The 22,469-nt window shown below is 34.7% G+C and overlaps 1 protein-coding gene across 1 annotated transcript in view; it reads left to right on the top strand.

The window, feature by feature from the left end:
- LOC123682918 (runt-related transcription factor 3) overlaps positions 1-22,469 on the top strand; it is a 51,428-nt gene that overhangs the window by 12,797 nt on the left and 16,162 nt on the right. The window contains exon 3 of the mRNA XM_045621745.1: positions 15,193-15,393. Coding sequence (XP_045477701.1) covers positions 15,193-15,393 — 201 coding nt within the window. The remainder of the gene's footprint in view (positions 1-15,192; positions 15,394-22,469) is intronic.

Genomic DNA, 22,469 nt, shown 5'->3' on the forward strand with positions numbered 1-22,469 from the left:
TTGATAATTCCATGTCAATGAAATCCATGGAAAGCTCATCTAATGCAAATTTCAGTATAAATATTGTTCACTCTTGCAGTCCAGTAATCCATGAAGAGTTCATGTTCTTGATTCTGTATCTGAATCATTATCCAGAGAAGATCAAGTAGTTCTTGTGCAACAACGAAGAATATTGCACTTCCCTTTACAAGACCTTTAGATAATTCCTTCAGCAGCTTTTTAAGTAATATAAGATAAACATGAAGAAAGTACTGACGTGAAGTCAAAAGCTCATATTCCTCATTCAAGTTGATAGCCCTATCTAATAGCAATTGAACCGTATTCGTTATTTTTTTGAACTATCAATTAAAATACGTCAATCGCCAGTTCTGTGAACTTCATTTTTGCTGAGAGTCCCCTTATATTGCTACAGAATACCGGGATATTTGCCTTTGTGAAACAAAACAGCAGATCCGTATCTCTTTGACGATGAAATATATAGATATATGTTTATTTCTTGTTCAAATGAACATGTCATTCAGTACCTGCATGAAGTATGTACCTAGTTCTTGCATCAGTCTTTTCTGATATATAGTATTTTTTGTTATTGAAAAACAGCAGAGTTGTTAAATCTGCTTCATACTCTATTTATGCCTTTTGTGTTAAGTATTAATAAGACCTAAATAGCAGTCATCGCGGTTCTTCTCAAAACATAGTATAACTTTCTTTTTCCAACGTTTTATTGTTACAAATGTTCCACTCGTTTCATATAAGAAATTTGGATCCATAATTTCTCTTGACTTCCAAATGAATGCCAAAATAGACAAGATGATGTACTTTCATAGAGTCCTCGATAGTTTTTTCGCCACATATATTTTTACATATAAATCTGCTTATGGATGACATTCTTTTAGTTTAGTGTTTGATATTTCACTATAAACGACAAAAATTCACACAAATTCATAGCACAACTTGCGAAAACTCAATAAGTAATATGTATACCAAATTGATTACGATCAAGGAACGATGTTACTGTCACGATAAAACAGGTATGGAAGAGAAGGATTCTATTCCAATTCCAAGAGTAAAACAAGTCATTTAGAGCATGGTATTAAGAAGGACTGGTTAACTTATAATACAAGACGATTGATTCGAAGTTCGTATTTGGCTCTTTAGATATTAATTTTTAATGGAAAATTCCTATTCGGATCATGCTAGATATATTCATTCTTTTATTTCTGACAAAAATCAGATCTAATATCAATTAACCTGTATGTAAAAATTTAGAGCAAATAGAATTCGATTAGGTGGCGTTTTTGTAATCGGCACATAGAAAACATTTGAAATTGTTAGGATTGCAGCATCAATTTTTTCCATTCGATTGACCTCTGCTGTGGAATACATCAATTCAATTAATTTGCAATGAGACATAACAAAATATTTGAAGTATCTACTGCTAACACTATGTCATTTAACACTTCATTGGAGAAATGTTATATTGGGAAAGGAACAAGTATAAAAAAATATCCGAAAGTACTTCGGTCATCTCGTATCTTAGAAGTGACGTTCGTTCTAGATGGGGTTGGTGTCTGGACTAGATCTAGAGTGAACTTCACTTCCGTGCTTGTCTCAGTCTTTTCGATATGCTGCTTGAAGTTCCTATTGTTCTGAGCGTGGATTCTACTAGTTTAGTTAAAGTTGAAGTTAAGTCTAAGACGGGAGACAGAACAAGTTCGGTCGGTCAACTCAAAACGTACGACATAAAGACGGTTCGCGGACTAGATTAAGACGAGTCGCGAACAAATCAAAGACGAGACGACCGAAAACTTGAAGTACGACGAAGACGTGATAAACGAAGACGTTTCGAGTAATTAAACTAGAGTTAAAGACGAAATTCAGTACCGTAGTGAGAAACTTGTAATTAAGACGTAATTAGGATCTTCTCAATACTGAGTTTGTACTGTATAATTGTGGCTTTGTAAATAGATGTAAATAATTCAAAAGAGTTTAATTATTACAAATCCAACAAAGTCACGGAGAAAAAGACGAAAGGCCAGGTAATCGAATCATACCTCTAGACGATCGATTAGCCAAGCCTACATTCATTTATCAAGTATGTGAATCATATGAAGATACTTGACTTTTTAGCACTTTTATTGTGTAATGTCACATCAATAAAAAAAAAGATGAAATGAGAAGGAACCCTGTGAAAAACACTTTTATTTATTGAACTTATTTCATAAAAGAAACGTAAATATCAACTTTTTTGGAATAGAAACATGAATTGAATCACTATAAATCATAACAAAAAGAAGTATAATAAAATGAAGTTTTTTAATATTGAGAAACCCACAGACTTTGATTGATTTCATCATTTTCCATCTAGGATCTGCGATACATCTTATAGATTGGCCATTTTAACCAAGTTTGGAAAGATATTTCTGAAACTACCAAAATCAACCAATAGATTTCATATAAATATGAGAAAACAACTAGTCACACTGGCAAATGCTTCAATCTCTTGGCGCTCTAGTAATCCCCTTATTTAGTTTAAGCGCGCACGAGATTGCCGTTCGACGCTTGCATATCCAGCTCAAGTGATATCAAGTAGCTTGATATCAAGTCAAGCAATGAATATCTAAAATCAAGTCAAGCTCAAGTATGTAATTTTCAACGAGCTTGAGTTTCAAGTACTTGGTTAAAATGTCGAGCTACTTGGCTTGATGAATCCCTATTCTTGGCTCCAAATTTGAAATTTGCAGGCATTCCACGAAATAATAAAACGAACGGTTCGTAGAACGAGTTCTTAAAAATGCGAAAAAATACATTTTTTTTTTCTAAATACATTTACAAAAACATTCTCAGTTCCTGAAATTTTCTATTTCAAAATTTCACGAAATCATCAACAAAATCATATCAATTCACTAACACCAAGATAAAGTGGAAATAATTCATGAAATCAAGTCAATGGTAGCCAGAGAGAACAAAAGGCATCAATCATTAATCCATGCGATTTCGAACCTAAGCGATCTAGTAATCCTCGAAACTGAAATATGACCAAACCGGCGGGAAATGCTTGCATCTAACTCTAGATTCGAACGAAAGCAGCTAATCCACAAGCCATAGACGAGTACAATAAGTTAACCCCTTCACTGCGAACACAATGGTCGAGCACTCGACAGCAACAAAAATTCGCACAGATAAAATCGGATCATGTTTCGTTGGCGTAAATAACGATCAATCATCAGGAATCCGTCAGAGATGACCTATAATATGATATAAATAGGGCGCAAAACGTTTACGCAATATGGCCAGCTAGGATGGATTTTATTTTGTCGTCCCCATTTGCACGGATACTTCGTCTGTCGATAAATCAGGGATTTTCAGGGCTGCCAACATAATTCATAGATTAGAGACGGTCGGATCTCCAAAGCAAATGACTTAAATAGTTATGTTTGCTTTTCCATGTTGGTATTTAATTAGAGACTTCGCTGCGTTTGGCTTTCATTTTATGGAATGTAGTTACAGCAAAAGTAGGAAATAACTATGGAGAACAATGTTCGATTGGCTTATATAGCGCGATATTGCTGGAATAAAAAAAAAGCATTGATGTTTTTGACATAGCTGAACCGAGTTTTTATACGTTTTTTTTTTGGTAGAGGCGGAATTAGTTGATGAAAAATTTCAATACCTCAATTCATATGGAAAAATTTTCAATTAGAATCGTAAAGCTTGGTGAACTTAATTTTTTCATTGACCCGTAACTGGTATGGTACAGTTTCTGGAACGTCTGGAACGACCCCAACCTTAATTCCTTAAAATATATGTGTTCACATTTACCTATTGCGTTCTTAATAGGTTCTTAATCAAGTCTGAATCATTATTGAACCGATAATGTGAAATAAATAGATAACACTCTCATAGAATTAATAATTCAATAGAAAAAAGATACTTATTGATAATAAAAGAACGTAAAAATTTTAAAATTCATATAACTAAGGAAAATCACAATGATATGATTCCCCCAAAATTCTCAACATAAAATATACTCCCAAATATTACTAAAAACCAAATTGAATGACATTTCTTTGATATGTACTAGAAAAATACAAGCGTTCTTCTAAGCAATCTTCGCAGACGGTTCGCGCACAGGTGCTACATACTGTAAGATGCCAAACACCACATTATACCTTTGTTTTTTGTCTTGCTTGCATGGATACTTGGCACACCTCTTTTCTAATTGATGAGATATTTTTCCTTCAGCTTCCGGAACGTCCCTTCCAGAATAGAAAGAATGTTCTGTTTTAGAGTCCTATAAAGGCGCTTATTTTCTATTATTCTTTCCATGTGGGGAAGAACAAGTTGCCTGGCCAGAGATTTAATGTATTCATATCTCGAAATTTGCGGATTCTTTGGAAGAGAAGAGAAAATGATGGAAGCATTCACTGAGGAAACATCCAGAATTTCATAGAATACCGTCATTGGCCATCGTCTGGAACGCCCGTTGCACCCGTAGACAGTACATATTTCATCCAACGCATCAATTCCGCCCTTGGTGTTGTCAAAAAATTCAATAATTTTTGGTTTCTTTCCTAATTTACATTGGCTTTTCCAACTTTGGGGACATAGGATGCTAATGTCATTCTGTTGGTAAATCCGAACAACGAAGTATGTATACTCGCTTTCTCGACGGTAAAAATCATCGACGGAAATCACTTTCCAGGGCATCCAAATTTTTCAGTGCCCATTCTTCAAACTGTGGATCACCTGTTTCCTTCGTTTTCGTGATGAACTCGCCATTGCAACTTCCAAAATCAGACAACTTCTAGCACAAAATAATTACACTATTGGTAAGGTGGGGTCTCACATACCCCAAGCGAAGAAACACTGTCAACAGAATCGTGCTAACTAAAAATATGGGCAATTGTGTAACACTGTATTGCACAAGACACAATGAAAGGTACAGGTAGAGATAGCGGCATAGATCAAAAAAGATTTGATTTGCGAAAATGAAATACGTCGCCGTCTTACTCTTATATCAAGATCATTTGCAACCAATTCAATGCAATTGCATTGAAATTTTCATCATTTATTTGAATCAAATTGTTATATGGCTGTGGCTCTGGAACCATCAAACGGGTTTACCTAATTAACATCCTGAACATATTCTGAAAATTTCAAATCTCTAGGACGTTCTATTCGAGACTTATCGAGTACCCGGTGACCTGTCGGAAGACCATCCCCATTTGAAAATTCGATAATTATATTGAGCAAAATGATAGCATGCAGTTTCCCTGACAATAATAAATTCCGAATATTTTTCAGAAATCTTAAATCAATGCTTCCATATCCATATTTTGTCGTCCTTGTTAATGTCATGAAAAAGACCAACCGAAATTCAGATTCCAAAACCATAAACGTCAGGCTGTATTATTGATTTCGAGTTATCCATTTCTGTGTTCCTAAAATCGAGTGTTTTTCCAGATTGCCCTCGGTGAGATTAATTGAATAATAAAATTCAATTCTGATAGATAGAGGTATTCATTTGGGAAAATTGATGTCGCACGAACAATGGTATTTTTCCTACCAATATAGAACTTCTGGATTCAAGCCTTTCAACAATTTCCTAGTATCAGAATTGAAAGTTTCTATTTCGATTATTTTTTGGTAAGAGAGATTTGAGCTAGTTTGGATGAGGTTTTGAAAATCGACAATCAGCCGAATGTTTTAATCACAATTCTCGAATGATTAATATTCGGATGTTAACCGGGTAGACCATCTCAAACAGCCATAATTCAACTGAATGAGAACATGGTGAAATCCTTCGGAAAAATATATTCGTTTGAATACAGTTAATATTATATTTATCTTTTCAAGGCATTGAAAGCCATTATTTCGAGAGATAACTTTTCGTCTAACTCATTGATTATTGAGTTGTAATGTCTACTTCTTTACTTCGGTTTCGAAATGAGGGAGGCATTTTCTAACGAAAATCACTGAACTAAGGTATAATTAATCACGCTAATACTTACATCTTTTTCATTGAATCTTAGTCGGACGAGTTATGAAAGTCCGGGAAAAATTGAAAATTACTGAAACGAGATGAATTTTCAATCTCCTTAAGAATTACTTGAAACTTGGGCAAACCTTGTATATATGATTCTTTTCTGTGATGATCAAGCGACTATAGAAGGAGTATGCCTACATGTTTCCGCATTACACGCATATTCACCAAAGGTTTGTAGGTCAACTAACTCTACCTTTATGAAATACAATTTTGTTCGTGATAAACAACAAAATTTGTAGTAGTTATCAATTAATAAACACACATAATAATGTAATAAACATCCCACCGCAGTGACCGAATATAATAAAACATCCCACCGCTGTCACCAAATACAATGAACTTCCCACCGCTGTCATCAAATATAATAAACATCCCAAAATTCTCACTAAAAGTATTCGGGTGTTTTTATTTCAACCCCTGGAAAAACGGATATAAACAATTAGAAAAATTTCACAAGGTTTTATTGTGGATTCGGCCTGTCGCTGTCTATAAGGATAGTTCTTCTTCAGTTTATCCTCTTTCTTGGGGGACAGCATTAGATTCCAGGTAATAAAGTCAAATTGATTTTATAATGAAATTTAATGAACGAAAGTTGAAACTAATCACAAAATTTGCTACAGTCAGCTCAAAAGTGAAGGATTATAACTGTATCAACGGATCCAACAGCAAACACAAAAAAAAAACATAATTGAACACTTTGAAATAGGAAGATATCGGGACTACTCAGTGAGACTTACTATTCGAGGAGAAAGTTTTGATTTCCACAAAAATAGCCAACAAGATATTTTTGAGTAGCCCTCCGGTACATAGTTCACACCCATTTTGATAACTTCACCAGGGGTCGTGTGATTTCTTTTAAATAACTTCACTCCAGATTCGCGCACTCTGAGCTTAACCTATTTCTGAAATCACCAAATCTAAAAATTTTTCTAATGCTTTTTAACCCGTTTCTAACCTCATTCACCCTTTCTTAGAGCCAGAACAATTCTTTCTTTCTTGTTTCCAAATACTTGAAAGTTCGATTATTCCCCTGTCTACTGAGTCTTCTCCTTCAATCAACTTGACTGTATTAACTGCTACTCAAATAATCAAAAAAAATTGTTCAGCTCTAAAACTTGTTCGATTATCACAAGTTAGCTCTAAAATTGTCCAAAATTATAAGAATCTTTATTGAATTAATAGGAATTTACATCTGTTCCTAGCATAGGATCAGTAGCGTATCTAGGGCGTGGCAAAGGCGGCACTTACCACGGGCGCAAGGCCCACAGGGGCGCCCAAAAATATCAAAAGAAAAAAATATTGGAGCTCCAGGAGAATTAATTCGAAAGATCACAATTCGGTTTTCATGTTATACCTATATACGCCTCGCAACGAGCGATGCCAAGAAATCTGCAAACATTTAAAATATTGCTAGCCTTCCATAGAATTTGCCCAAAATGATCTCAAAATCAACAAAACTTTAATTCAAGGGAAGAAATAATATAAATATGGCTATGTTCAAGCGTGTCGTAATCTAGTCATAAATATGTTGAGCGTCGGTATGTTCAAAGGTGCCGCATTGAGATCATAAATATTAGGGTCGAGCTTCGATATGTGTTCGATATTATTATTTTAACGAGTTTTTTGCGCTTCATCAAACTTGTCGGTATTTCTTCAACAAACGGCACCATCTATTTTTGAATGAAGTGCGGCGGCTTCTTTTTCTTTCATACAATTTTATAAGGATCGGTTTTTTAGATCTTCAGGAGTTATCTCTTAATAGTCTTTATATGTACCTATATGAATATCAATGGTTTCAATAAAATTGAGTAAATATACAGGGTGTTTATGATTAGGTACGAAAAAATTAGGGGGAGATTCGTTTTCGAATAATAGGGTGGGTCTTTCAAATAAGCTTTTTTTGAGCTCTCTCCCGCTTAGTGGGAAAAGTAGTTTTTAATTTGTGAAAAGTTATTAAGTGGTTTTTTTTGTTACATCTATTTTATATTTGTACCAGTTCTCAATAAAAATATCGTTTTGACATCATTTTTCTCTTGAAAACCAAAAAATTCACAAAAATAAAGTTGAGCTGACATTTCATGCGAGCGAGAAGGCATTCGAAAAAATTGTTGGTGGTGTTTCTCCATGATTCCAAGGGGTAGAAAAAAACCACCCTCCAAACTTGTTGCGCGATAACTTTTTCTTTTTCATATTTTACAATGAGTAAAATAATTTTGGATAGACAAATACATTCTTAACAAATAAAGTCTCTTGTAATTTTTTGCTTTTATTCACAATTTTCGAAAAAAAAAACATCAAAAAATAATACGTCTGAGTAGTGGAGGTTGGAATTATTTTCGACCTCAAATTTATCCAATAGGTCGAGAAATGGTACAAATATAAAATGAATGAAACAAAAAAAAAACCAACAATTATAAATTTTCAACAAATTGAAAACTAGTTTTCGGGGGCCATCTTTAGGGGGCTAGCTAAGGAGATGGAGGCGCAAAAAAAAATTCTATATGAAAAACCCACCATATTTTTTGACAAGTAATTTCTCCCTGAATTTTTTCCCAACTATATCATATACAACCTGTATAATATTGTTTATTATTTTAAAACTTCAACGAAAGTATATGACTCAAATTATGAATAGAAAAATACTATAAGAAAATATAATGGGTGAAAAAAAAATGGGGGGCGCTGTCTAACATATTGCCACAGGCGCAATTGTAGCTAGATACGGCTCTGCATAGGATGTCTAAAATATCAATACATAAGTATGAAGTCAGTTGATGTGTTATTGCAATGCAAAGATATGGCAATGAAATATATTTGATAACTACTCTTAAATAATTGGTTTTCATCTATGTTCCTGAGATGGAATATCCAAAATATCAATACGTATCGTTGCCCGTGCAATGTGTACTCATCAGTTGAGTCCGTTGATGTGTTATTGCAATGCAAAGATGTGGCAATGAAGTATATTCGATGAGTACCTACTCTCAAGAGTCATGGCTTGAAATTCAACCCAACAACCTGTAATATCGAGAACGTTGTTAATACACGGAGCGAAAAACGTAATCAAAACACGAAAGAATCCGTGAATATCTACTTTGTTTTGAAAAAACCGAAGTGGATCCTGCACTCCATTATTCATTAATATCCAGCGTAAAGGTGGAGATATAACAATGAAAAAACGCGAAGTAACGAAAAGTAAACACAGCAAACTAACCAGGGAAAGATTGGGACCGAGTCGTATATAATACGGAGTAACGTAAGATATTATTCATGGATTTCCCCATGTTTTGTCAGGTATAATGTTGTGGCTCCCTCAACCTCTTAGTTCCCCTGTGATGGCAGCAGACCGTAAAAATGAAATTGCTATGAGAAATATTCATAAGTTCTTACAATTTTCTCGCCTTGAAATCATGTGAAAAGTATGATATTGCAGCGATTTGGATGAAATCAGAATGTTCGTTTGGTGGTGAGTTTAAGAACGAATGCGCAAATTATATATACATGCACCTCGAAAATTGAAATCGAAACTAACGAGTATTCCACATAGACATATATATTGAAATGACTTAATTTTCTTAACCAGTGGAAACATTCAAGGCGGATAGTAGAAATAATTTTTTTTCATTAGTTTTTGTGGAGTAAATTTACAGCAGGTTAGAAAGAGGTTGTATTTAGTTCTGAGATTTTTGGTTGTCATTATGAGGTATTTAAGAAGACTTCTTCACCTTTTCGTTTAAGCAAGGAGATTGCCCTTGGCTAAACCACCACAGTCACAAGTCTTCTTTTTTCAAGGACTATAATTTTTTTCCCTTCGCTTTTACTATAATTTCTCCAATTTTCTACTGTTAACAATTTTGTTGTTCATTAGAGAGAATTTCTCCCTTCTGCATGTCACTTTTTCTTTTTTCTGGGTCTCTGAGAGATGTATTTTCTATTGTCTATCTTTCTTATTGGGATTCACTATTCTCGTTCTCTTTTAGCTTTTATATTATCTTCTTTATTTGTTTGTTACCTATTTCTTCAATAGTTTCGATTTTTAATTCGTCTCTGATTTGATGGTTTCTTATATAACATAAGGAGCCAACTGCTGTTCTGTTTACTGTATGAAGTATATCGTAATCAGCTCCATTTTTCGGTCTATATAAGCTGCTTCCTGTATTTTCTTGATATAGCTCCTTATTACTTTAATAGTTGATAGCTGCGTTCATATGATTATCTGGATTTTATAATAAATTGCTTATTGCAGCTTTGTTATGCTATTTATTTCCTTTATACGTAAGTCTTCGGCTAGTGTTATATCCAGATTGTTGCCTTATTTTTACCATTGCACCAAGTAGATACTGCGTTAGAGATGTGTATAATACTATTCAATACGTCCGAGTTACTCCAGATCAGTACTTTTCAACCGGATTCACTCTGAAGACCATTAAAATATTTAATTATGTCATCACGAACTGGTGAGCTCAATAATTCGGTCCATTAGTGAAATTGATGAATTTGATCTAGCGTGGTATTTTATCCATATCATTACAGTTTCGTATCATTACTCATTTCGGTTTTAGGATGTTAAAAATTATTCAGATTTTTTTCAGTGAATTTAAACTCAATTCTCCTGATCCTGAGTTGCAGCATCTGCTTTTGTTAATTATATACCCTTTCTCAAGTATGGAATACATCTGTCATAAGAAACCTGTGTGAAACTGTGATCTCTGGAAAAAATATTTACTGAAATTTGCATCAAATGCTCTTATAGATGAAATGGGAAATTAAGTGATTATTTAAAATTTCGTGAAAAAAACTGACATTTTGGTGTTTTCAGGAATTGTTTGCTCTGCTGATTATCGATCCAATTATTTTTTTCAATTCGCTCAAATTTTTGAATCGATGATTTTGTTCAAATTTTCACTTTGAATGAAATGAATGATGAGAAAATAAAAGTAGAGAAAATTTCCCCACCAATTCGAAATACCAAAGATTCAACTATTATTTTTTTCTAATTCTGCGACTAATCCGTTCATTCTGCCGTACTTTGTAGAACAAAATCTTGCGGAAATTTCCTAGATCTACAAAGATTTCATGGTTATATTCAATTATAATATGCCGGTGCTCAATACTCTACTGCCAAAGATTTATCTGTTATTATTTGTGATACGAAAAACAGATTCAACGCAAAAATCACTAAACGATATTTGTGGAAAAAATCAATTTATTTCCATAAAAATTCTGTGAATTAGAGAAAATATTGTATACTCATTCTAATACTCGTTCCTTCAAAAACTCTCTACTTCGTGGCTCGTTTTTGAATATCTATTATCAGCCAAATGAGAAATTCCGAAGGAACGAAGATATTTCACCTGAATGAATTGTCTTACATTTCCTTATTTAACAACATGAAATCGATAGTGGTTTAGGGTTAAGTATTGACAGGAAACCCTAAACCCTTATGCGGTGTCGGTACACTACTTGAAGACCTCGTAAGCCGATCAATGAATCCTTGTTGATTTGAAACGAAGTTCTAGGATATCGAAATTAAATGAAACTCTGTCACTCTCTCACTATATATTTATACATAGGCGTACAAATTTGCGTCCACCGTTTTTTCCGAAATTCGAGGCTTTATTGTGAGAACTGGTTATACATTTATGATTCAAAGTATTTTCCATCGCTGGCCACTACTTTCTCCCATCTTTCGGACAGCGTACGAATCCCGCTTTGAAAAAACTGTTCATCTTTAGAAGCTATCCACAAATCGATCCAATTTTTATGAGACCGGAAGAGCTGGTCTGTCAGGCCGTGTACCATTGATCGAAACAAATGATAGTCTAGAGAATACGGCGGGTGTGTTAAGACTTCCCATTTCAACGTTTTCAAATCTCTTGACCACCTTCGCAACATGGGGTCGAGCATTATCATGCTGTACAATCACTTCATCCAATTCTGCATCTTCGAAAACCTTTTCTCTTCCACCGCCAAGCTGGCCATCGACCTCCAAATCACCGTTCTTGAAGCGCTGAAACCACTCTCGACCATTATTTCACTATTAGCAGCCTAACCACTTTTCAGAATGATTGAAGCAATATCAAACGTTCCTCTAATTTACCGTCTTTGTGTGTCACATGCAAGAATTCAAAATACGTTTTTATATTTATACTTTCAATTTTTAGACGAACCACATTTTTAGCCTTCGATAAGACTTCTTGTCGCATAAATCAACGAAACCTCCAAAGCTCCTGTTACTGCTTCCGAAGAAATTTAGAATGACTGCATAATGAAATGGGTTTTGTAAACAAAAACTTTCTCCTAATGTTAAAGTGTGCATGGATGTCAGTTTTGCACACGCATCTCCCGTATACACTTATATAAATCAAATAATTTGACAACTTTGTGTCTAATCCTTCACAATAATATATCTGTATGATATATTCAGTTTATTTTTGTCTTGGAATATATTCCAATTCTAAAAATGACAAATTTAATAATCAACCAAAAGAAAAATTCAAAATGACTAAAACTGTACAAATTGAGTAAACGGTTAATAAATTGAACAACTAAATTAACATAAAGACAGACGTACGTTTCGGAATTTTTGTATTTAATAATACAATTTTTCCTCATCAGTGCCTTATAGTTCAACGGAATTATTAAATTTACAAACTTACCACGTGTTTATCTACCTCAACAAAATTGCAAGTAAGAAACTACAAACTAACTAAACGTATCGGTTGCTCTGGTGAGGATTCACAGAACAAGCCATTACCTAAGGTAGTCATAGATTTCTTCATTGTTATTCTTTTGAAATACATATACAAATCGACATTTACAATTGAATAAACAATTTCAGAAATTTTAAAAATTTATCAATTGGTTGATACCGACTCTCTAATCAATAAATGATTACATCAAATTATAAAAGTTTAATGAGTCTTCTTGATGAAGGATATTTATTATAAATCAAATAATTATTTGATTTATATTAAATATCCTTCATCAAGAAGACTCATTAAACTTTTATAATATACTTATATTTTGTTGTTTCGTACCTATCAAAGTCTGCAATGTTTCAAGTTTGAATTTAATACCAATAGTTTGAAGAACTACATGTACTCTTGGCGTTATTTTTGAGGAATACTCTAAAGGTGTCATGATTATTAAGTTATAGTTGTTAAATTTTCAAGCTGCTTTCTCAATGATAATTAGTTTCGTAAAGAAAGATAATGCTAGTACCTATTTCTATTCGAAATGTTTTTTGTACTTATTCCACTCATCCCACTTCCTAAGAAGCCCCATCCATCTTTCCTTGATGACATTCGTCCTATCAGTGTGCTTTCAACGTTATCCAAGATACTTGAAAAGGTGATGCAGACACAAATACGGGAGCATTTAGATTCTTTTAATATAATTCCGTGTGAACAATCTGGTTTCAGACCTGGACATGGTTACTGCACTGCATTACTTAACATCACAGATGAAATCATTGAGTCTTCTGATCGGGGTAATCTAACAGTCATGACCCTGCTTGATTTTACCAAAGCGTTTGACTCAATAAATCACAAAGTCTTGTTGGCTATACTTCATTATATTGGTTTTTCTCGGGAGGCCATAAGGCTGGTTGAGAGTTATATCGGATCTCGATCCTAAGCGGTACTTATTGATGGCGTGTTGTCTTCTTTTGTGAGCCTGACTTCTGAGGTCCCGCAGGGTTCCATTCTTGGACCTCTGCTTTTCATTATTTATATTTGTTGTTTTGCTTTTATTTCCCTTTCAGCAAGGTTGTATTTTTATGCAGATGACAGCTAGCTGAAATTTTCTTTCAATCCCGATGAGGCTGAGCAAGCTATAAGTGCTCTGAACTTCGACTTGTGTAGAATACATGAAATTTCTCAAAAACATTATTTGAAGTTGAACATCAGTAAGTCAACATGTCTTCTTTTCGGTGGTAAGAATGATAGAAGAGCGTTTTTGCGGGATTTCGGCGGTACCATAGTGTTGGGGGGAGAGACGATTGACTTTCAGGAAAATATAAGAAACCTAGGCTTAACTATGGACACGGATTTAAGATTTCTAAGCACATTTCGATGTGCTTGAGTAAAGCCTGTTTGAGTTTGGGACTTCTGTATCAGTGTCGGAAATACTTGAACAGTAATAATAATAAAATTCTCTGTGACTCGCTGGTTCTTTCTTATCTGAACTTTTGTGATGTAGTTTATGGTCCCTACTTGACTGTTGTGGATGAGAAGCGAATCCAGGGTTTACAGAATTCATGTTTGAGGTTCATTCATCAGAAGGTATGAACCGGTAACATACAGTCTCAGATGCACTGATTGGCTGAATATGAAACATAGAAGGCAGTTACACTTTCTCACGTTATTTTTCGATATAATCGGACGTAATTCACCTTTGTTGCTTGCTAATAAAATCAGGTTTCGTTCTGAAATGCACCATGCTAATATTCGTTCAAAGGACACGATTTCTATTCCCAAACACTTCACCGCGCTATTTACTAGATCGTTTTCCTATCAAGTTCCGTATCTTATGAATGGGTTGGGATTTGAATACAAGGGCTTAACTTTAGATAAATTCAAACTACATTAAACAACTTTCGTAATGACCCATTGTATTTATAGTAAATCAATTTAATTTTTCCAACTAACTGATATATTATGTTCCTTTGAACTCAGCATCTTGAAAATGTATTAATTTTTGTTTTTTTTTTGTTGTGCTATGGCTGTATCTAGTGAATATTCTACAGAGATTTGCTTGTTTTAGGGTTAGGTGGAAGAATACACGTGAGGTCTCGGGACTTGTATTAGGTTTTATTTTCAAGTTATAATACCTGAGACAGCGCGAACTAAATCTCACCCCCAAATCTGTTGCATTTTTTGTATCATAATTTCTATAAATAAAGGCCTTTATCCTTCTATTCCTTTATTATTATTACTATTAATATTCCACTTATTGTCCTCACCTTATAGTTTCAGACGACCCATTCTTCATTCAAATTTTAAATTATGTAATTCTTTGGTTCACCTTTTATTTCCGATATTTCTATTTGAAGAGCTATTTTTGTACTAATCTGCAATTATATGACCATTCAATCTTCATTTTTGTATAATGAAATGATCTGAATTAGCATTCTTTATTTCCAGGAAAAAGCTTCACGTTGACCATCATATTTTCTACGTCACCACCTCAAGTAGCAACCCTTAGCAAGGCGATAAAAGTGACTGTGGATGGACCTAGAGAGCCTCGTTCGAAGATGAGACAACAAGGATTCCACCACTTTCCATTTGGACCTCGGCCATTTGCGCCAGACCCCCTTACTGGTAGCCTTCCCTTCAAACTCAACGGTAAGTAATGTTCCTTTTGTCTCGTTCACTAAAAAAATCTTTTAACAATGTCTGTACTTTTTGAATTTTGAGCCCCTAATGATTACCAACCCCAAGTGTCGATACAATGAAGACGAATCCGTCTACAAATCTGGTTCCGTCCGTCCGGCCGACCGAAAACACAATAACTCACGAACAGAAAGATACAGTAACTTCAGGGTTGGTTCGGACCACAGTTAGATTCGTTAATGGAAAAAATACGACTAATGTCAAAACTGTATATTCGATCAGGATGAAATGACAATTTAAAGCCTCATTCCAAATTTCTTGTTGATCACATTAGCACAGTAAGATTCGTTAATGGAAAAAATACGACTAATGTCAAAACTGTATATTCGATCAGGATGAAATAACAATTTAAATCCTCATTCCAAATTTCTTGTTGATCACATTACCAGAACCATAAAAAATACAAGATAAATATCGAAAAAACTTAGCCAATATTTTCGTGGCCACAAAATCGACGAAGTTGAGATTGTGAGTGTTCATATGAAATAACAGTTTTAAGATGATATGATATCATCAGAACCATACAAAATTATTTTATTGAATACAAAAATTCTGAAACGTCTGCCATTTTGTCACGTTCACGTCGTTAATCGTTTATTTTACAGTTTTAGTTACTTTGAATTTTCTTTTGGTTATTTTATTGATATGAAATCTCATAAAAATAAATATTTGATTGATTCGGTCTTCACTTGATGGAAATTCATTTTAAATAAATAATAATACACTGTTGATTTCCACAAAATTTATTGATGTTAAATGACGACAATTGTTTCGCTACACTGTAGCTTTTTCAAGTCGGATGCTGAACTGAGCATTCCTAAAGTATAACATTCATTTAAATAGGTATTGACAACATAGTTGAGGAGAAAAATGTGTTTTAAATGAGGTAATGAGAAAATGTATTTTGAATGAGGTAATTAACATTATATTGGAGGTATTTGTCTTGAGGTTAATGTACTTCGGGAATGTGTTCAGATGTAGGCATTTGGTGTAAAACCAAATGTTTTCGGTATATAATGTTAATTACCTCATTCAAAATACATTTTCTCATTACCTCATTTAAAACACATTTTTCTCCTCAACTATGTTGTCAATACCTATTTAAATGAATGTTATACTTTAGGAATGCTCAGTTCAGCATCCGACTTGAAAAAGCTACAGTGTAGCGAAACAATTGTCGTCATTTAACATCAATAAATTTTGTGGAAATCAACAGTGTATTATTATTTATCATAAAAATAAATCATGTTGTGAAGGAAAAAGGACTAAATGTCGTCAATTTTTTGATATTTATATTGAATTATCTTCCTTTATCAAGGAGACTCAATTCACTTTTATAATTCGAAGAGAGTATTGGAAGAGGGGAGAGTATTGAAAGCGAAGTACTCAATATTTTCGTGAGAACAGTTTCTAGCTTTATGCAGACCACGTACTGATAGCGGCATCAGAACCATAAAAACCTTCAAGAATTTCGAAAAAATATTTCTATCTGGCAACCACCGGAGTTAAGATTGAAGGTGTTTAGAAACAAAAATTTGAAGCTCCTTGTAAAATCTCAAATGGTTCACATCGTTAGAACTACATGTCTCCGACTCGGATTTTTGCACCTACCTATATTCGTGCAAAATTCCTCATTGCAATATTGACATGAACTAGTAATGTCCACAATTTTAGCCAATCAGAGAAACCATACCCTCGTAAATCATAAGAGTGTCATTCATCTCGAGCCATAAAATACAGTCCAAGATTCTATTGGCGTTCGTGCTGCAAAAAGGCGTAAACCTTTGGAAGGCGTTCCAAAAAGCATAATTCTATTTGAAAAACATCTATAACTAGAGCAAATCCAGCGATTTTTAAAAAATGTTTGCACCAATTCAAAACTCATAATATCACTGAACATTTAAGGATGACTTACTTGAAATGAGAAGTCTCTCTAAAGCTGAAAAGTCATTTAAAGAATGTGTTTAATTTCAAAGTTCAATTTTCGGAATATTATCGATTTTTTTTTGGAAATCGAGACGAGACCTTCAAGTTCACTATCACGTCATTGTTCACTCAAAAAATGAAATGAATCCGACCTGTATTTTGGTCTCACAAATGCAGTTGATTAGCACTGAAATAGCAGTGGTATGAACAAGGTATTGAACACCCTTAATACAGGCATCAGGCCCAAAGAAAATTCCAGAAGAAAATCGAAAAAAACTGCACAATATTTCTGTGACCCGAAAACCAACACAGTTAGGATTTTGGGTGTTTAAATGAAATAAAATTTCAAGTTCTGTGTGAAACCTCAAAAGGATCACATCATCAGAACCATAAAAAATGAAGAATATTGAAAAAAAATACTGAATGCTGAATATTTCCATTCAAGAAGGATATGGAAATAAACACCTAATATTTTAATAACAAGAAATCGGATCAAGATGAAATTTTGCAAGCATATATAAAATATGAAATCTACACTTTGTGCATGATTTTGTGAGCGGCGTCAGAGGCATAGGGTATTCGAGAAGAATAAAATTTATTTAGGAATTTAGGAGCTTTTGAGGGCATGTTGCAATTGACAAATAAATGAATGAGTGCTCAAAATCTCCTGATTTAACGTCAGTGTTTTCCTTATCTTAATTTTCACTCTACTCCACAATGTAATGTACCTAATTCAGCATTCTACCAATTTTTTGTCGTGTATCGACACCCAGCATCCTCTTATACTTGCCATACTATTCGAAGAAGAGATTTATTTTCTTTCAGTGACATTTAATTCTTCAACCGAAACAAACAATTTGTCAACAAAGAACATAATTGAAAACATGGTCACCCTTCTATATCCAATGTACCCAGCTGTGCGTAGGGAATACCAAAGGAATAATCAAACTAGCAAGATTTATTTATGTTGTGATGATCACGGGCATTTTATCTTGATTCTATTTTTACTGATTATTCATATAAAAAAATTATGATATTTATAAAGTAAACTAATCGAAGATTGATTAAGTAAAGACGCTGTAATTGTTTTCATTATATTTGCAAAGCACTTTCAATTCTCGTGACATCATCACAGCTTCCTATTACCTTATCTGAGAAATTTATCTGTGGCGGCGCGATATAGCTATATCTAGTGTTTCATCATTCTGATTTCGAAACTATTAATAATACATTAGTGAAGATCTAAAAATTATGCAGTATTAGACTCTTGAGTGGTATTTCTGCCCTTATCCAAATAAAACAGAATTTTTTCTGTTTTCATTAGAATAATCAAGAAAAATATAAAAATTGAAAGTACCTTCCAATAATTCCATCTTGAATCATAATTTTCCTCCCAAATTCCTCACAGTTAAACTTGATTCTTTGCGCTGCCGCATCTAACGCATCGCTCCCGTTCCCGCTCCCGCAGTCTGCGTTGGTCTGTTTATACCTTAAATCTACACCTTTACATTGGTTACCAGTGCTATAACATATACTCCCGCCTTATAGTCGTAGACAGGTTGCAGCCAAGACATTTTGGGATTAATTTAATTTCTACCCGAACATATTTCCAATGAAATCTTACCTTCAGGATACTGAAATTGTCAGATTGAAGTAAAACTTTATGTATTAACACTCTCTTTTGATTTATTAGAGGTAACAAGGAAATTTGGCTTTCAGAATTGAGTTTTTGTAATGTTATCAACAAAAGTCAAATCTTTGATCCTCAGAGTAAATTCCAGGTTTCAACCTTCCTAGGAAAATTTGGTGTGCTTTATTAAATCGACTTAGCACTGGTTATGGTCGTTGCAATAGTAAGCTCTTCAAATGAAATTCTATTGAAAGTCCACTATGTGGGTGAGGCGTAAAAGAAATCATCGACCACTTGGTGAATACTTGTCCAATTTATAAATTTCATGATGGTTTCCAAGCTATCCATTCAGTTTCAGATTAGTTAGAATGGATCGCTAACTTTAAATCAACAAAATGGAAACTTTAATATTTGCTTTCTGGTCCTTTAATGTTTTATTTTCAATTGTAATTATAATAACACTACCACTATGCGAGTGTGGTGTAGAAGAAACCATTGACTTTTTGCTGAATACTTGTCCAATTCATAAATTTCATTATGGTTTCCAAGCTATCAATTCAGTTTCAGATTATTTAGAATGGATCGCTATAACTTTAAATCAACACAATGGAAACTATAACATTTGATACTGCTTTCTGGATTCTTCTTTATTGTTTTCAGATGTAACTATAATACATACATACATCATCCACTTTTGGAGTAAAGAAAAGACGGAAAAGCAAATAGTAGGTAAACTAGAACAAGAGCCCAGAAATCTCATCTAATGAAAAATACAAGACAATCACAAGCCGTAAACTCAGGAAATTTCAACAAATTCATAAGCATTTCTCTCACTGAATTATCCAAACAGTAAACCGAAACTGAAGAAAATAGTGAGATAACTAGAACAAGACCCCACACATTGCATTTCATGAAAAAAACTCGATAATGTCTAAACGTGAACTGAGGAAATTTCACCAAGTTCATAATCCTATTCTCGAAATATCGATAGAATAAACCAAAACTAAAGAAAATAGCAAACTGGACAAACCGTCCGGACATCTCGTCTAATGAAAAATACTCGACAATTCGCACAGTGACGCCAGTCTGACTAATTGAAACTAATCATCTCATCTCATCCGTGTCGTTTTAATTGGTAATTAGAAGATATAATTAACAGGGGGATTACACTTCGAAGCGATAGGTGAGCTTGAATAAAGGACCAGTTATCATCCCTAGGCATGCAGATTAGAATATTACCTTTATCTCCCGAATATTCCGGGCGCTTGCTAGTTGGATAATGAGGTTGTTATATTGCCCTACTAAAATCTTACTATCAACTCGATCGTGCCAAGAGAACGGAAGATGTAACGATCGTAAAGATGGCATGCAGTTTCGTTAAGTACAACTATATAAATAGAAATTGATGTTTCAATCTGTTAGGAAGGAAATAAACGTATGTGGATTGGAGGAGGAGTAAATACTGTTATTGCTGCTCTAAGTAATTATGAGGAGAAGTTATATCTATCTAGAATGTGATTTTGATTAAGTTACTCTATACTAGATTCAATCTACAACGTACTTTTTTCTTTTCTTCAATTATCACTATCATATGTTTTTCTCCAGCACACAAGCTTTCTTATTTCAATTTCTATGAAACATTATCAAATGCAAACAAAAAATCTCTAGTTTTCAGTGTAGGAAACCCTTTTTTTTTAATAGAGGGAAATCCACCTTATAGACACACAACAGATTTCGACAAGAGTGAAACTCCTGTCGGCACCTGCTGGGTGGTGTGAGGCTCACATTATGGACATACTCACTAAAAACCTCCATTACATCTTCGTCGACGTTGTAGAGAAAGGTTCCAACGACGCCAACCTTCCTCTTCAGTGTTGCAGCGGGCTCACCAAGGGTTTAGTACTGTACGGCGGAATATCCATGTGATGATTAAGTCTACTCTACATTTCACTTCCTTTCCCGCACGAAAACCCTCTAAGAAGATGACCTCTATTATTGTTTATCATTCCCTCGAATTCTACCTTTCTAATACTGACTGGAACAGTCTGTTGAGTGATGGGAATATTGATGGTGCTTGAGAAAGTTTAAGCACGTATCTAGAGGAATCGATTTACCAGGAGAAAGTTGGTCACTTCCGTGTCATCCAAGCCTTGGTTGACTGATGAGATCATCACTATGCAGCGTCGGAAAAAGAAGCTATGGCAGCAGTATATTCGTAGTGGGTCTGTGTTGGACTATCGTGTTCATCGCAACTTCTCAAATGCACTTGGCAAAAAAATTAAGAACGCAAGAAATTTGTTTACCCAACCCAATAACCGGAAAAAAATTTATAAATATATTCGAAACACTCTCAGCTCTAAGGTTTCAATTCCTCGTGTCAGAGATGAATCAGGTGGTCTGTGTTCTGGTGACCCAGAATGTTCTGCAGTCTTCGCCAGTGTTTTCACTAATTCCTTTTCTGCAGAGCCAGGGGACCCTCTGCCCTGCATTACTTCTCCCCGTGTTGTCAACTTGCTCAAGTCTATTGATGTCAATGAGGAAGAAATACTGAAGCTTTCATCCGAGTTGGATCCATCTGCCGCCCCTGGTATGGATAATATCCCTGCTGGATTGCTGAAAAAATGCTCCACATCTCTCTCACTGCCGATAACTGTCCTAATAAGATTATCCCTCAGCTTAGGTCAATTACCATCTGCTTGGAAGATATCAAGGATAACTCCTGTCTTCAAGAAGGGGGACAAACTATGACCGAGCAATTACCGCCCAATTACTCTCCTTCCTATCATATCCAAGATTGCTGAGAGAGTTGTTTGTAATAAATGGCTCAATTTTTTGACTGAAAACAATATAATTCCCGAGTGCCAGCATGGTTTCCTGCCTGGGCGTTCGGTCGTCACATGCCTCCTGCAATGCCTTCAGAGCTGGACCAAGTTTCTTGCCTGTGGGACACCAATGGATGTTATCTATTTGGACTTCTCCCGAGCCTTCGACCGTGTTCCTTTTAATCGCCTCTTCTACAAACTCGAGCATTTTGGCATTAGAGGCTGTTTTTTGACTTGGCTCCGTTCGTTCATCACTGACTGGTATTTTTCGGTTAGAGTGGGTGATTCTTTTTCGGATGTCAGGGCAGTTATTAGTGAAGTCCCTCAGGGCTCTGTTTTGGGTCCGCTTCTTTTTCTGATTTACGTTTCAGATCTCCCACACTTACTTTCGGCTTTCTGTTCGCAATACGCAGACGATAACAAATTATTTTATGATGCACGCTTTCCTGATGTCCTTCGAGGTGACTTGGTGCGGTTGGATGGGTGGTGTCACCAATGGCTCCTCCCTCTAAACGTGAATAAATGCAAGGTCCTTCATCTTGGTAGATACAACCCGAGGCATCAATACTTTTTTGATGGCCGTGTTATGGAGTCATGCAGGCAGCATAATGACCTTGGTGTCATCATTACAGAGGATCTCTTCTGGTCTG

This window comes from Harmonia axyridis, chromosome 6 (assembly GCF_914767665.1).
Source record: "Harmonia axyridis chromosome 6, icHarAxyr1.1, whole genome shotgun sequence".
Taxonomy (NCBI): Eukaryota; Metazoa; Arthropoda; class Insecta; order Coleoptera; family Coccinellidae; genus Harmonia; species Harmonia axyridis.